Source organism: Mirounga angustirostris, unplaced genomic scaffold (genome assembly GCF_029215605.1).
Source record: "Mirounga angustirostris isolate CCGP_5_RB_7025 unplaced genomic scaffold, mMirAng1.0.hap1 SCAF_4, whole genome shotgun sequence".
In the NCBI taxonomy this organism is placed as follows: Eukaryota; Metazoa; Chordata; class Mammalia; order Carnivora; family Phocidae; genus Mirounga; species Mirounga angustirostris.
Window position 1 is genome coordinate 135,850,517 of NW_026991712.1, and position 17,379 is coordinate 135,867,895.

A 17,379-nucleotide genomic window follows, 5' to 3' on the forward strand; every position below is an offset into this window, starting at 1 on the left:
CTCGGTGAGGGAGGGAAGAAACTTCGCAAGAAGAGGAAGCAGCAGCTCCTCTCTCGGCCCCTAGCACCGGCCGGCGAAGTTGCGCCACCGACGCCCCGGCCCCGCGGGCGCCCACTCCCCTTCACCCCTCTCCGCACGCACTACTACGCAGTACTCGACCCTTCAAACTGCCCCCGAAGTCCTACTACGCCTCCGCTTCCTCCTATCCCCGGACCCATCCCAACTAAGTTCCAGGGAAAGCTCCCGCCCAGAGCGCGGCCTGTTCCGGACAACAGGTGGGCAGTGGCGCCAGCAGGGCTGGGCCTCTCCTAGCCAGGCCCACTCCACTCCTCCCCGGCCAGGGCCCGGGGGCGCCCGGCTCTGGGACGGGGAGGGGGAGCTCGCTCCCTTACCTCCGCCATATTTGCCGTACTGACGGGTCACATCTCCGCGGCGGCCGCAGCTGGGTCACGGCCAGAACCCGGATGTGAGACTCGGCAACGGGACTCCAGCCGCCGCCGTCTCTGCCGCTCCCGCCGCCGCTGCCTCGGCGGGAACGCGCAGGAGCCGCCCGAGCGCGCCCACCACACCCCACTCCGCCCCCTCGCGGCGCCCCGGCTGAGGACTGGAAGGAAAAGGCCGGCGCGCGCGCGCGGGAGGAGGGGCGCGCGCGCGCGCGGGAGGAGGGGCGCGCGCGCGCGCGACCCCGCGGCAGCCTTCCCCGGGAGGAGCGCGGAGGGGGCGGAGTCAAGGTGGGTGTTGGGGGGGAGGTGGGCATCTCAGCGCGGGGCGCCTCCCCTGCGCTAGCGGATCAGCTACTCCAGCTGGAGAGGGCCCGAAGGGGACCAGAGAGGTCAAGGAAAAGTGCCAAAAAAGCCGCGTCCAGCATTCATATCGCAGGGGAAAAGATACGTTATATTTTACATGTAGGCCTTTTTTGAAGTGCATTTGCTGGAAAACGGATGTTGCTGTGATGCAACAACGGCAACAGCGCAAAGTGGCGCGCTTTGAAACTGGCTGTCTCTTGACAAGTATTTCTCTCTCTCTCTCTCTCTGTTGATTCCTGACAGGAAACGTAAAATCCCACATCCCCAAATCTTGAGAGGTCAGAGCAGAGATTAAGAAAAGGGACTGTGGAGGCACCTGGGTGGCTCAGTCGTTAAGCGTCTGCCTTCAGCTCGGGTCATGATCCCAGGATCCCGGGATCGAGCCCCACATCAGGCTCCCTACTCTGCAGGAAGCCTGCTTCTCACTCTCCCACTCCCCCTGCTTGTGTTCCCTCTCTCGCTGTCTCTCTCTCTCTGTCAAATAAAATCTTTAAAAAAAAAAAAAAAAGAAAAGAAAAGGGACTGTGGATAGGTAGTCTGCCATCCTCACATCTCATTTGCTTTTCCCCCACACACTTCCTGAGATGCCAGGAGCAACATAATTGTGCAACGTTTGAATTTTGCACAACTAGAGAAAATTCCAAAATGCGAAATACTAAAAAGCCGCTCTTTGATGAATCTCTGAATTGACTCCATGGAGGGAAAACCTACTTATCTGCAATGCCTGAAATGCCAGCAATTTGAAAGTTTATTTTAAAATATTGGCCTAGAACTACCAATTGGCCTTGATGCCAATGCTAATGACTGCAAAATAACAAACATGTTTCCCTTCCATTACTAAGGCAGATACTGGCTATTGCAAAGGTGATATTGAAACATGCAGTAACATACTTTACTAAACCAGTTTAAAAATCTTAATTTCAAAAAGACCGTTTTCCCCCCAAATGTTCACGGGTTCTTAATGCAATTTCAAAACTGATTACCCAAATCAACCAGTCAAATATAAAAAGTAATTCCTTCCAAATAATGTAATGCCGGCACTACAAAATACTGCGTAAATGTGCACATATACAATTTTTCTTTAATACTTAACTTACAATGCAATATGGGCTGCTTTCTTAAATTATTTGTATTCCCTTAAAATTCTAGACTCTATTAAGCAGTTTCCTTTTTCCAAAGATTCAACATTAGTTTGAAATTCTTATGTCCAATAATAATTTGTGCATGAATAATTTGTGCATTTATAGGTATATGAAGTAGCTGCTAAGTGAAAGGACATTACCTGGTAATTTGACAGGAAAAGAGTCCACAGACAGTCTGTAAACCAATTAAACATAAACATCTGATGCACATTTTCTACTGAAAGAAAAGCAAGGGAAAGAAGAGAAAGGAAAACTTTAAGGTTCCCAAATCTACAAACAATTTTTACCATTAACTGTACTGTACAGTATTTTCATTTTATTTTTTTAGAATACTTATACTATAAAAGTGTTTTTCAGGATTTCTTGGGGGAATAAGTATTTTAGTATAGGTACACAGAGTTACCCTATTGAATTACCTTAGTCCTTTGGACTCAAAAATCATTTTCTGAGAAGTCAGCTTGTGTTTAGTTTTGACTTTGAGGTGCTTGATGGAAAACAGCTGAAGGCAAAGAACAATTGATGTGCATAGACCTGGGGTGGGTAAAGACAGAATAAGGGGCCTAGAGGTAGAAACTCAGGCTTCATAATACCGTGGGGATAAAGGAGGATTTTCCATTTAACTACCAAAGCTAATACATGAAGTTTAGCTAGTTCACAAAAAGAAAATTAAAAAGCGTTGTGAAAATGCAAGGTACAGGAATAACTTGCTTGCTTAAACCCATTTACTCTTTGATTCTTCAGTTAAACCTCAACAAAAAATCCCAATTGTGATTAAAAAGCTGGGGATCGTGGTCCCTTAAGCTACTGAATGAATTCTGAAATTGTCAGGAAAATCAAATCTGGGACATACTTGAATGTGTCTTCCTCTTATTGATAAATGACTTTTAAGTTTATTAATATTGTGTATCATTTTTACTAATTTTAAGTGGCAATATCATTTGGGGGAAAAATTCCCTCTACATTTTTTCCTCCCTTTTTTAATAAATGTGGGCTCAGTGCTTTTTTTTAAGTTCAGATATTCTGAAAATAAAGAGAAATAGCTCCAATATTGTAAGTCATTAGTAACACATTACTAATGAATTCAGTATGGTTTTATTCCCATTTTATTCTCATGATATACTTGTCTTTCAAAATTTTAGAAGCCACCTTAAGGAAAGCAGTCTTTCTCAGAAACTCTTGCTTACCTGTTCAGTATCAAATATGTAAAAAATTAACTATTCATTAGCCACAGAATCTTAGTGTTAGATGGGACCTTAGAGGTCTTTTAGTCAATTTCTACCCTGTCTAGGTAGGAATCCCTTATTATGTGTCCCCACTACCAGGCTTTTCCGCCTATCCTAAAACACCTCCAATGACTTACTGTCTGATGAAGAGGCTGCTCTTTTCAGAAAAAGCTGTATGTTTGGAACATTCTCCTTTTTATTAAACCGGAATCTATCTCCTTCCATTTCCCTGAGTTTTTCAGCACTTTGGATTAATTCAACAGATGTTTTCTTTGTATTTAAGTGCAAACAATCGTTATTTATACTTGGGTTAACAAAATATAAATCTTTAATGCCTACTGATACTAGAAGACCTAAAAACAAGACATGACAGAGTTAAAGGTATGAGAAAATTCACCAATACCTATAAGCTGTTTAAAATCATTAGTTTATGGTATTTATTAATGTGATCTCCAAAATGGTATTGTTAGAATTGTATAGTAAAATATTTAAAGTTAAACTAAAAAGTGTAATTTTAATTTTATGTGAGGTTTGTGGCTAATGTCCCAAAACAAAAAAATCACTATACAAAGTCTGAATAAATGCCTCTTGAGCTCCCATTCCCCACCTAAATGCTTCCTTATTTTCAGGCAAACTAACATTAACTTTCACCACATTTAAGCTTCTCAAAACTGCTGTTATATTGGGAAATTATTTTTAAGCAATTTACTAAATACTCCATTAAAAAGTTATTAAACATTTTTATAGAGGCTATAATAAACATACACACACACACACACACACACCCCCCTCCGTTATTTTGCTTTTAAGAAAAACATTTTAAGGTCACAATTTTACTTCAACCAGTACCTTAAACTAACCAATAAATAAAAGTCTTTGGTAATTTATATACCTAAGAAATATAACCTTTTATTCAGTACCAATACCTGACTCAAATGTAAGTACTATATACCTATACTACATAAACAAAATGTTATGCAGTTCAGGAACCTCTCAAAATGCTCCAAGAAAATATTTTAACAATTTAGACTCTAGGGCTGTTTGAATGAAACAGATTAATGCAGCACATTCGAAACCCTAAAAACAAATTCTCTACCTAGCTATTTTCAGAGTCCATGAGTCCCTTTTGAGATTATTTGGTAAACTATTTACTAAAATTTTTATTTGGAAGTGTCAACCTACACATGATGTGCAGGTAAAAATTGATGAATATCTACTAATTTGGTTGAAAATACCTAAATACCAAAAAACTTAAAAAGGATGTTTTTGACAAACTGAGAGTTTACCTTTACTTTAGTAGGCAGAATGCAGGTTACAAAGCAGTAATGCATCACATTCAGAAGCCCCACATCTATGCAAGAATCAGCATCATCTTTTTGTTAGTTTGGTTTTTATTATTAATGCCACCCCAAAACACTTACACAGCCTTTTGGTTCTTCAAAAAACAGTTTGGTTTTTTTCATAATTTTTACATAAAGAGTTTTATCGAGTGGCCCCGTTTTATCAGATTATAACAAACTGTTATTTTTATAGTCCTAATACTGTTGACAGGTTATTTTTATCTCACCCAAACTCTGGACATTATTGGCCCATCATCAGTTCTCAAACACTGGAATATACAGAAAGAGTAATGTAATATTTATATTACTTGAGGGAGTTTGGCTTTTCCCTCCCTTAATCTCCAAGTGTGCCCTTGCCTACCAGCATCACATCCGTCTTGTCTGCATTGAACCTCAACCAGTTGGTTCTTAACCACGTCCGAAACTCAGCCAGGCACTGGGAGAATCGAGCCACCACACCATCTGGATCAAAGGAAAGAAAGCCTCAGTAGTTACGAGACCAGAGATGATGATACCACAAGCTCACCATGTCTCTAATTCTCAGCCTGTCTCTAATTTTAAAAAAGATGGCCAGAAATTAGGACAAGGATCCCATGACAATTTTATGAAAACATTAATGAGCCTTGAGACATGCAATTTGAAACCAATGGTAAAGTAATAAAAACGACCCAATACATAGGTCGCCTCATTCCATCCATGATTGAAGAGTCAACTCCACGTCATCTGGGCTAAGCGGCCTCAGTAGACGGGCCAGTCTTGTAACTGCATAAGCTTTTCTGCAAAATTAAGAGTTATAGCGTTGGAGGAAGCTTTAGGACTAACAGGGGCCCGGAGAAGGGTAGTGACTCGCCCAAGGTCACATAGCAAACAGGGACCAGAGATGGGCTCCAAGCCAGAGATCTTTCCACGAAAAGCTGCAAGAACAAGGCCATTTCAAGGAGGGGGAGGCATCTGTCCCCAGGGATCTTCCCACGGACCGGGAGGACCTCATTCCTTCATATTAATGCCCTCTTCCAGTCTCTCTTCCCTCCCTCACTCCCTCCGAAAAGGGCCGGCTCGCCCAGGACCCCGCTCACCACGGGGACTGCGGTGCGAGCAGGAGTCTCCCGAGGGCTGGGACCGAACCCGGATCTAGAGGGAAAAAGAGGCGGAGCCACAGGGGGATGGTCAGCTTAGCCCCACCCCGACCGGATTCGGGGGCCGAAAGGAGAAAGGTGCGGAAGCGAACCGGGCGAGACGAACTCACACCGCAGCGGATTCCCGGCGCGCCGCGACGCCAGGGAAGAGCGGCGCCGCCGCCACAGCCAAAGCAAAAGACCGGGCTCGGAGGGGGTGCGCGGTGGAGGACAGCTGCGCATGCGCCTTGGGGGGGGTGGCGGGCGCTCTCCGGGAGGGGGGAGCGGGCCGGGCGCGTTCTCTTGCAGCCCCTCCCCGGAAGTTAAGGGTCTTCCGGGCGGTGCTCTACCGTGGGGGAGGGGAAAGAGAGAAAGGGGACCGAGGACACTTTAGGAGCCCTTCATCCCAATCAGGACTAGGAGAGGAGAGATGGTTTATGGAGGCTGCACTTACAGCCGCTGCCGCTGCTGCCGCCGCCACCTTCACTGCTGCCGCCACCGCCTGAAGAAGCCCCATCCATCCGCCTGCAGCCGGGGAGACTCAGAACCTGGGAGGGGCCTGGGGCCCTGGCCGCCCGCCTCCTTTTTTTAGTCGTCGTCCGGAGCTTCCTTTTGCTCCACCAACCCTCTGCCCTCCCCTCCGCCTCCGCCCTCCTCCTCGGTCTCCAGCCGCCAGCCAACCGCGCGGCCGCTTGTTGAGCCCGGGCTCCTCCGTCTCCATGACGCCCGGCAAACATTCCCGAGCCTCAGCCGGAGCCGCTAACGCCGGGGGTTGGGGTACAGGCACGCCAGAAGCAGCTAGGGAAGGGGGTGGCCGACCACTCCACAGCCTGTCGCCACCATGCCCATCTCTCCAGTAAACAGCCGCAAGCAGCAGAACCTCTGGTTGTAAGTTCCGGCGCTAAAACCTTAGTCCATCCTCCTGGGTCCCGGAGGAAGCCCTTTTAGATCCTGTCTCTGCGTCTGGGTTCAGCCAGCCCTCGAAGCTCTCATGCGGCAGTGTCCCCTAACTTGGCCTAGTGCAGACTTTTTCAACCCCCAAACTGCTGTGTTTGCTCTACGGGAAAAGATCGGCTTTGTTTAGAGCCGCTCTTCCTCCTTAACACTCTGGAGTTGTTTTTCCGGTCAGCCGCGTCATGCTTGTTGCCCCTTTCAATCCTCAGGTTCAGTGAGCCACCAGACTGAATTTGACTATGCTCCGTAATCGAAGTTTATTCTGCCTCCTCATGCCATCGTGCCTTAAAACCCATTACTGCTCGCGACGTTCTGCCGTTTCTGCAACACTTGAACGAGAGGCTGGAGAAGAGCACACAGCTCTGTGGACTTGTTTTGCTTATAACAAATGGTCCCTTAGTAATGCCCAGCAACTGCACTAAAGATTCCTCATTAATCCACTCTCCCACACTTCCAGGCCACTTTTGTTCTCTCTTCTCAGACCTTCAACATCTTTCCTCCAATCTCCAGCTGAGCTAATCTTTCTTTAACAGAACTTGTTGAAAGTTCTTGGGAGAGAACCATACATTCTTTCTTGAATATGGTTCTCAGCGTCTTTTTTCCATTCTACCACTCCACCAAAATAGTTTTTGTGAAGGTCAGCAATAGGCGTCCATTGAAATGCAATGGCCATTTCTCAGTTTCTTCTTAACCCTTCTACTTCTCGAATTTTGAATCACTTCATTTGGTTTCTGGGACACCACTCCTCCCTAGTTCTCTCCTTGTTTTATGGCTACTTCTTTTCAAAATACTTTGCTGGTACTTTTTCTTCTTTCCCATATCTAAATATTGGAGTGTTGCTGGGGTCAGTCTTTAAACGCCTTTTCTTCACTATTGTCTTATGCCTTTAAAAATCACCTATATGCTTATGATTCACAAGTTTATATCTCTAGCCAGCACCTCTTCCAAAAACCAGACTTTAATAAAATCAACATCTGCACTTAGAAGTTAATAGACATCTCAAAATTCATATGCAAAACTAAACTAATTTCTCCCTCTTACCTACTCTGCAGTCTTTGCCATTTCAGTAAATGACAATTTCTGCTCTTCCAGTTACCCAGTAAAAAAAACCTTGTTGTTTCCCTTGACTTCTCTAATGCCCCACTCCATCAGCAGATTCTGTCATTTCTACCTGCAAAATAAATTGAAACTACCGCTCTAATAGAAGTCCCTGTAACATTACAGTAACCACCTAGATGGCCTTACTAACACCCTACACATGGTAGTCACTGTGCTCTTCTCAAAACCCTCCAGTTTTTCCCATTTCACTCAGACTAAAATTTCACATCATTACAGAGTCCCATAGGATCTCACCTTGGACTCTTCCCTTTGGCTCATTGTTCCACAACAACATCAGGCACATTATTTTCCCACTCTAAGGCTTATGCATTTGCAGGGTTTTGGGGGTTTTTTTTGTTTTTGTTTTTTGTTTGTATTTGCTGTTCTTTGGAATATGGCACCCCCAGATAGTGTCATGACTCACTTATTTCCTTTAGATGTCATCTTATCAAAAAGTCCTTCTCTAACCACCCCTCATAAAATAATACTTCTAATTCCCAGCACTTCCAGTTCCTCAACCTTGGTTTCAGCTTATCCATAAAACTTATCCCTACCCGATGTATAATATACATGTTCATCAGTGCATCTTCACCCAAACTATGGTATTCCATGGGGCAGACATTTTTGTTTTGTTCACTCTTATTGCCTTGAATGAAGAAGGCACTCAATATTTGCTGACTGAACGAATGAGTAATGTACTTCAGTGATATTGGTTACTGTGCATCCTGTTTGGTTTTTGTTTTTACTTGTAGGTATGGAAATCTCAAAGTAAAATTAAGTTGAATTCCTGAATTCTCTTGGGAATTTCTTAAATAATGACAAATTCCTAAGAGATTACCTCTTGAGGAAAGAATCAGGTGGGAGATGGGAAGTAGTATAACCTTCACATTTTGAGATAGCCATGTTATCCAGTTAAAGCAAAATTTCACAGACTTCAACGTTTACAACCATTGATTTTACCTAATATGTTATTTCTCATCTTCCTCCTTTTAAGACTTAATGCTGATCTCAGAAAGGATCCCATAAAACATGTGTTTATCAATTTTCCACTTTCTCTAATTTTTCCTGTATTAGCTCTTTCCCACTAGCTTAACAATCTCCCATTGTGGTAAAAACCACCACTCTTTTCTGCAATGCATTGATCCCACTTCTCTGCCCAGTTCCTCTATTCTACTTTTTACATGTTCATTCATTTCCTTTTGATTCTTCCTTAGAGTTTTCATGTTATCTATCCACTTTTTTCCATTAGAGTCCTTACCATACTTACCTTACTCATAATTATTTTATTTCCCAATCTTGACAATTTCAAAATTTCTGCCATATCTTAGTCTGCTCTAATGCTTGCTTTGTTTCTTCAGACTTGTTTTTTGCCCGTTGATATGCTTTGTAATTTTCTGTTGAAAGCTGAACATGTTGCATCAGGTAATATGAATTGAGGTAAATAAGCCCTTAGTGTGAGGTTTTGTGTTTATCTGGCTAGGAATTAGGCTGTGTTTGCTGTAGCAGTAGGTTTATGAGGCTTCAATTTCCTCTAGTGTCCTTGTTTTTGTCTCTTTTTTTAGGTTCCCCTAGAGACTCCGTCATGGAGTCTGAGCTTTGTAGTTCTTCCCATTTCAATCCCCTGTTATTTTACTGGAGACCTGGTGGTGTGGTGGTAAGATGTTGGTAGGAGAAGTGTTCCATAATCCTGTAATTAGGTCTTAGTCTTTTAGTGGAGCTTTGACCCTGGGCTGTGACCTTCATAAGTGTTTCTCAGATTTTTTTCCTTGGGTGAAACAAGAGGTCTAGAGGGACTTGGAGTTGGGTATTTCCCTTCCCACATGTTGATGAGGCTCTGCTAAAATAATTTTCCTTGAGGGTAGACCTTTGTTAAGAAAAGCTGAACATTCTGGGTGTATTTTAGAATGGTCATGCCCTATCCCCCTGCTGGAATTATGAGGGCGTTTTTCTTTGATCTTCTTCCCGAGAGCCTGATGGGTGTCATAGTAGGCCTCTATGAGGCTGGGGCCTGGGAGTTTTTTGGTTTTTGTTTTTAAAGATTTTATTTATTTATTTGACAGAGAGAGACAGAGCGAGAGCAGGAACACAAGCAGGGGGGGTGGGAGAGGGAGAAGCAGGCTTCCCGCTGAGCAGGGAGCCCAGTATAGGGCTCGATCCCAGGGTCCTGGGATCATGACCTGAGCCGAACGCAGACGCTTAATGACTGAGCCACCCAGGCGCCCCGGGCCCTGGGAGTTTTTATCTTTCAAATTAGTTTACACTCAGTCTCCTGCAATTAGTCAATTACCCTTTAAGGTTTCCTACCATTCCCTGGCCCCAGTTGGAGGGTCTGTACCCAGTAAGTTGTGATTTCTCCAGCTTGCCTGTTTTCTCCTGCTTGTCCAGCTTTCTGGCCAGTGGTTTGTCTATAAACTGATCTGATGGATCTAAAAAGACGTGTTGATTTTCAGTTTGCTAAGCCTTTTTCTTGTGATAAAAATAACATTAGTGACTTTTGTGGTCTTTACATGTTGGACCAGAAACGTCTGTGTTCACTCTTTAACCCTTGCAGTCTGTTGTCTCTATTTCTGTACAGAAACTATTCAAAGGTCAATAATGAGTGACCAAAAGGTTTCAAAAGTCACAAGTCAAAAGTCAATGCCTATTTTCTGATTTCTTTTACCATCTCCAGGTTCTTCCTTTAGCTCTGTTACCTTCCCTTTGTGCCTTTAGGTTTTTATTTGGGGACTCTGTTCATTTATTATCATCTCCATGCAAAAATTCTCAAATCTGAATCTCTAGCTCTTACTTCTGTTCCTTGAAATTTACTTTACTCTTGCATTTTCAACTGCCACCAGACAGCTCCACCAAGATACCACTGATACCTAACATGACGTGTCTACAGTTTAACTTCTTACTTCTAACTTTACTTAGAAGTAAGGACTAATTTAATCATCACCTTAACTCTACAAGATACATACTATTATTAACTTTAATGTACAAACAGATTAATAGCCTGTGAATTATTGGACGAGTTTGAGCATTTAAATTGACTTTTGAGTTTAAGCTTTCTTACTTGTAAAATATGACTATTAAGTATCTTACAAGTTATTTTAAGAATTGAATTAGAAAATATAGGTGGAAGTTCTTTGAAATTTAAAGTTTAAGTGGCATTGTTATGTAAGTCCTATCAGTTCTGTGTCTGCTATCTTTTAAGGGTACTTGAGATATGTTTTATAGACATGGAAATGACTGTTATGAGGGGAGAAGCTTTTTTAAATACTCATGGATCCATAGGAACAGGAGGCATGGCATGCCACACTACACAGGAGGCCAACTGGGAAAGCAGAAGGGCCAGTCAGGAGGTAGAACAAGCTGGAGGAAAACATGGGCAAGCACCTTTATTGTGGTTTCCATGGGAGGAACAGACAAAGCAGAATAAGCAGGTTTAGAATTGGCTCATTTGGATAATTTCAAAAGGCTCTGGTCGTAGGGACTATCTCTAGTTGTCTGGTTCCTGTTCCAAGGGTGATTAGGGCAGATGGATAGTGGCCCAGAAAGTGAGATCTCTGAGAGAGCCCAATAAAAGGAGTTGGTTAAGGGTTTAGGCTCTGGATTGGTTGGTTTGCATACGAAAGGGTGCTGGCAGGTGAGTCCCTTACTATGTTCAGGAATAGATTAGCCTTGGGAGGGGCAGTCCCTCCAGGGTCAGCAAGTTCTTTGATGTCAAAGCATCAAAATGCAAAAAATAAATAGACATGCTGAACACAGGTGTATTTTGTATTTATTTCTACATCTGCCACGCCATGTTAAGCCTTGATTATTTCTCATCTGGGACTATTCCCATAGCATCTAACTAATGGTCTTACTTTTAGTAGGTTCTGCATACAGCTAAATTTTTCTGAAGCATAGTTCAGGTCACTTTACTCTTTTGCAGCAAATAAAATTTTGTACTTCCATTATAATCATGTACAGACTTTGACTCTTTTATCAGACTATAAGCTCCTTAGGGCTCATATCTGATTCATATTGTATCCCTGCCAGTGTATAGCACAGGGCCTTATGTACAGGAAGTGTTTTATAAATAACTCGAATGAATGGAAGAAATTTATTTGGTTTACATTGGAATTACCATCTTCCCACTAAAATAAGGGACTAATACAGAAACTTTCACAAGCCACACCTACTTTTCCTCTTGTGATTTATTCATAGTGAGATTTCTGTACATATAGCATGTTTTTAATGTCATTTGCCCCTATTTTCATGGAAGTGATTATCAGGAGTTCTTTCTATAGATACCAATTGAATGCCTTATATTTTTCAGTTATTGCCCTAGATAATGAAGATACAGGAGTCAAAACAAATTAGGTCCCTGCTTTGGAAAACTCAGTAATGTACATACACCTCTACATGACCACTTGTAGGATGACTCTGTTTTCAGGTGTAGTGGTTTTCAAAGTGGTTACCTCCTGAAATCTCAAACCTTCTCTAATTTTCCTCTTTTGAAAACATATATTTTCTAATACAGTTAGAGATGTACCATAAATTTCTCACATAATTGGCTACAGGCATGTCTTTCAATTTCTTTCAAAAAATGGTCTGTATTTTCGGATTTCCTACTCTGTCAGACAGAGTGCTAAGAGCTAGAGCTGTAACTGTGAACATGATAAACATGGTTCCTTCCCATAAAACTTACAGTGCGAAGATGTGGGAGAGTTCACTGATAATGCTCTCTCATGAGATCCCAGTAACTACCTAATCGATAAATGTAACATCATTCACTAATTCATTTCTAATTGGGTCCTATAGAGAGTAAAAAAGGAAGAACTGGTTTATGAGTAAATGTGATATTTCATTATGTATCTATTCAGTTTGAGATGTCTTATAGACATTTAGCTGGAGCCACCCAGTAGGCTGGTAAACACCTGAATATGAAGATTGCATGTTTTGAGTTAGATATAATGATTTAGGGATTATTTATTCAACAAATATTCATTAAGCAGCTACTGTGTGTTTAGTACTACTGTAGGCATTAGGGATACAGCAGGGAACAAAACAGCCCCAAATCCTTACCCTCATGAAACTTAAATTCTAAGTGGGGGAGAGACAACTAATTCATAAGATATTTAAGTAAAAGATGCATTATGTTTGTTAGTAAGTCCTAACGAGAAAAATAAAGCAAGGGCTTATGAAATATTTGAGAGGAGTGTTTGACATTTTTAGATAGGGGAGTCAGGGAAGGTTACACTAAGAAGGTGGTTTTATGTAAAGACCTGAAGAAAGGATGCTAAACATGTACATTTATTGGGAAGAGCATTTCAGGCAAAGGGGACAGCAAGGGCAAAGGCTACGATAGGAAAATACACCTGGCAATATCAAGGATGCCAATGTGACAAGAGCAAAGTATACAAGGGAAAGAGCATTGAACATGAAGTCAGAGATCTAACAATGCATGTAGAACTTTTTAGGTCATAGTAAAGACTTAGACTTTTACTATGAATGAGATGGTAAACAAATGGAGGATTTTAAGCAGAGTAGTGATATGATCTAACTTGTGTTTTAGAGGATCACTCTTGGCTGCCATGTGGAGAATAGATTTCAGGGGATCGAGGTTAAGCAAGAAGAGTTAGAAGGCTGCTGCAGCAATCCAAGAGAGGTAGGATAGTTATTTGTACGAGGACGGTGGCAACAAGGTTGATAACAAAATGGTTGGATTCAGGATATATTTTGAAGTTTTCTCACCTGAGCAACTGAAAGAATAGCATTACTTTTAACAAAAATGGGGGAAGACTGCTAGAAGAGTAGGTTTGCTGGACAAGGTAAGGGTGAGATTGTCAGGAGCTCAGTTTTGGACATGCTAATTTTGAGTCAGAGATGTCAAGTAGGCAGGTGGGTATATGGGTCTAGGGTTCAGAGGAAAGGTAGAGATATATATTTGGGAGTCATATAGATGGTATTTAAATCATGCATTGGATGAGTTCACCTAGGCTATGAGTGTAGACAGATATAAGAAGTCCAAGGATGAACATTGCAGAAAAAGTAGGAAGAAAACCAGATAAGGGAAGTGTCGTACAATCTAAGTTAAAAAGAAAAAAGAAGGAGCAGCTGGGTAAATTCTGCTGATAAGTAAGATGAGAACATTGGCAATTAATATTGTAGAGGCAACTGGACCTTGGTAAGAATTCTTTTGGTGGAATGATAAGGGCTAAAACTTGACTGGATCAGGTTCAAGAGAGTATATACAGAGGGAAATTAGAAACAATAAGTACAGACAGTTCTTTCAAAGTAGTTGCTATAGTTAAAGGAAAGATGAATGGATGGTAGCTGGAGAGGTAGACAGAATCAAAAGAAATTCTTTAAGATAGGAGAAATAATAGCACGTTTACCTGCTAAAAGGAATAATGCAGTAGAGCAAGAAAAGCATGAGAGAATTACTAGAGCAGTGTCCTTGAATAGGCAGAAAGGAATTGAATCTAGTACATGAGTAGAGGAACTGACCTAAGCTGGAATCATAAGTAATTCATCCAGAGTAATGAGAGAGAAATAGAGGATGTAGGTATAGATATAATCAGGTGCATAGTTGTGACAGTAGGAGTATTTGAAAGTTACTTGATTAGCTCAGTTTTCTCATTTAATCAGCTGAAAATAAAGATGGGAGTAGATGTTGATATTCAAGAAGAGAGAAATATGAAATAGTGACCTTAGAAGGTCTAGTAAAAAGTGAACCAAGAAAATACAGTATGATTGCTGGCGCATTAAAGACACTTTAAGTTAATGATCCATAATTTAAAATGAGATCTGGCATCATGGTTGGATGTTTTTTCTCCAGCTTCATTTAGCTGTACAGGTTGAATTAAAATATAGCATATTAATAGAAAATTTGAAGTATAGTAGGGTCAACAGATCAGGAGATGATTGACATTGAAAAAAATAGTCTATTACTCATAGTTACCAAGAGGAGAGGGTAGGCAATGCCACAGGGGGCTACTTAGGGAAGCACTGGGGTCAGTCATCAGGCAGAGGGAAAGGGAGGAACTGTGGGCCTTTCTTTTTCATGGTTTTGATGGGAAGGTACAGGTGAGGCAAGCAGGCTTAAGATTGGCTAGTTTGAATAATTTCAGTGGGTTCTGGAACATAGGGGCCATCCTTAACTGTCTGGTACCTGGTTATAGGGTGATGAGGGAAGGTATATAGTGGGCCAGAGTGTGAGGGCCTGACAAGGGAGGCAGTTGGGGATAGACTGGTTTGCATTGGGAAATTGTGCCCCTGGGAGGGGAGGGGGGGACAAGGGAGGCAGGAAACCAAGACACAATGACTTGAGCATATCAGTTTGTCCAGAACAAGACATGTTGGGCCTAAACATGTGTGGCAAATGGTAAAGCATCAAGTTTACAGAAGATAGAAATGTGGTTAGTATACAGGTGTAGGCTCAAAGTAAGCAGTAATTGGAATTGATCAAAGTTTTGGTTTTGCCAGCAAGTACAGTGAATTTAAAAAAAAAAAAGTATGATGAGAGTGTAAGTAAGGATTATAATACAGGCATACCTCATTTTATTGTACTTCTCTTCATGGCACTTTGTTGATACTGTGTTTTTTACGAATTGAAGGTTTGTGGCAACCCTGTGTCCAGCTAGTCTAGCGGCACCATTTTTCAAATAGCATTTGCTCACTTTGTGGCTCTGTCACATTTTGGTAATTCTTGCAATATTTCAAACGTTTTTATTATTATATTTGTTATAGTGAACTGTGATCAGTGATTATGACTCACTGAAAGTTTAGATGATGGGTAGCATTTTTTAGCAATAAAGTGTTTTTTAATTAGGGTATGTACATTGTATTTTTAGACATAATGCTATTGCATATTTAATAGAGTACAGTATAGTGTAAACACAATTTTATATGCACTGGGAAACCAAAACATTCATTTTACTCACTTTATTGTGATATTTGCTTTATTGTGGTAGCCTGAACTGAACTTGCAGTATCTCTGAGATATGCCTAATCAACTATGGATTATATTTATTAACCTTAAGCTCAGGAGAGAAAAGATTGCATGAGAGGAGTGGGTGAAGCAGTAAAACATGATAGAATCAAGGGTTTGAAGGTGATAACGGAGTTGAAGGGAGTTGAATAGAGCCGTTTGAAATTAGGTATTAAGAGAGTGTAGGGGCGCCTGGGTGGCTCAGTCAGTTAAGCGTCCAACTCTTGATTTCCGCTCAGGTCCTGATCTCAGGGTTATGAGACCGAGCCCCACATCAGGCTTTGCACTGATTGTGGAGCCTGCTTAAGATTCTCTCTCTCTCCCTCTCCCTTTGCCCCTTTGTCCCTCCCCACCTCCCACTTGCATGGGTTCTCTGTCTCTCTCTCAAAAATAAAATGAGAGAGAGCATAAGCTACCCAAGAAAATTCATTATAAAAAAAAAAGAGGGCATATAAGCTGGAAAAATAGGAAGTGACAGTTGACCTTGCTAAGGACAAGGTAAAATGTATGACCATGGGAATAAGTAGCTGACATAGCAAGGAGGACAAGATTATGTATGTAAGAAAGGTTCAAGTTGCTAAGAAGTCATAGTATTAGAAGGATTACCTTCATGGATATTGAAATACTCAGGAATTATGCCAGAAGTAGTATTCGAGAGAGAGAGAGTAATTTAGGATATAAAATCTTCAGGGAATGGGAGAAAGGAGGTGGTGGTGATGATGGCAGACTGCCATAAGGAGGTGAAATATAAGTAGTCATTGAAACCATAGGTTTTGTTACTTTACTCAGGGATACTGTGTGTTGTATGTGTGGAGAGAGAGAGAGAGAACAAACAAATAACTGAGGTTTGAGCCTAAGTGTAATCTTCAAAGGAGGAAACTAATAAAGGAAAAATAGAATGGGAGGACTAGTTTTTTAAGAATAGGAGGGCAAGATGTCAAGGAGAGAGAAAATACAAGTTGAAGGTAATGGTAAAAGAGTGATTCAGTTGATGAATTGTGGATTCTGGATTAAATAGAGAAAGAAGAGAAACCTAAAAGGTACTAATAGAAAATGGAAGGGTCAGATGGTTAGAGGTCCCAAAGAGGTTGAAAATAAGAGATGGTGGTGTCACAGAAGAGGGAGGGGTCAACTGTCAGATGCTACAAAGATAAGTACTGAAAAGAGTCCCTTAGATTTGACAAGTTGAAGGACTAGGTGATTTTAATGAAAGTCTCTATGTGGTAGGAGGTAGAACTAGATTGTAGTGAATTATGGGTCAGATAAGAGGAATAAGGAAGTAGTAGTATTGACTAATATTTAAAGAGTTGAGCTATGAAAGGAAGGGTAGATAAAGTAACACATAGAGGAAGGCATAAAGGAAGGATTTTTAAGTTAAGGGGATGACTGGAGCATAATTATATGCTCCAGGGGAAAAGATAGGAAATAATATGTAGCAGATAGGGAATTACTGATGGACAGATGTCCTGAGAAAGTACAACCAACAGGTTTTAGAGCACAGGTAGAAAGATTAGCCTTAGATAGGAATGGCAACTCTTTTATTGAAAGAAGAAAGAACGATAAATTTAGATGAGTTTGTAGGATATAGAAGAAAAATATAATGACAACAGAGAAATAATTTAAGGAGTTTTTACCTGGTTGATCTTATTTTCTTAGAGATGTTGAAGATAAAGTCATTTAGACATTGAAGGTGGGAGGAGAGAGTAACATACTTTAAAAGAATATAAATTGGAAATACCAC

The 17,379-nt window shown here is 41.4% G+C and overlaps 2 protein-coding genes across 11 annotated transcripts in view; one reads left to right on the forward strand and one right to left on the reverse strand.

Moving 5' to 3' along the window:
* MIER1 (MIER1 transcriptional regulator) overlaps positions 1-6,213 on the reverse strand; it is a 64,874-nt gene extending 58,661 nt beyond the window's left edge. Inside the window, exons 1-3 of one of the 9 annotated variants that reach the window (XM_064588995.1) lie at positions 6,081-6,213; positions 4,873-4,973; positions 2,089-2,123 (exon numbers count right to left, since the gene is read on the reverse strand). In XM_064588995.1, coding sequence (XP_064445065.1) covers positions 2,089-2,123; positions 4,873-4,973; positions 6,081-6,147 — 203 coding nt within the window. In that variant the 5' untranslated portion in view covers positions 6,148-6,213. Of the gene's footprint in view, positions 1-392; positions 533-2,088; positions 2,166-2,364; positions 2,446-4,872; positions 5,499-5,587; positions 5,725-5,757; positions 5,883-6,080 lie in introns of those variants that run through there. The other 8 variants (XM_045897455.3, XM_045897462.3, XM_045897456.3 and 5 more) reach the window with 8 other exon arrangements.
* A 48-nt stretch (positions 6,214-6,261) lies between these two features.
* The window catches only part of DNAI4 (dynein axonemal intermediate chain 4), an 89,366-nt gene continuing 78,248 nt past the window's right edge, over positions 6,262-17,379 (forward strand). For both annotated transcript variants that reach the window (XM_045897453.3, XM_045897454.3), the window contains exon 1: positions 6,262-6,514. In XM_045897453.3, coding sequence (XP_045753409.1) covers positions 6,468-6,514 — 47 coding nt within the window. In that variant the 5' untranslated portion in view covers positions 6,262-6,467. The remainder of the gene's footprint in view (positions 6,515-17,379) is intronic.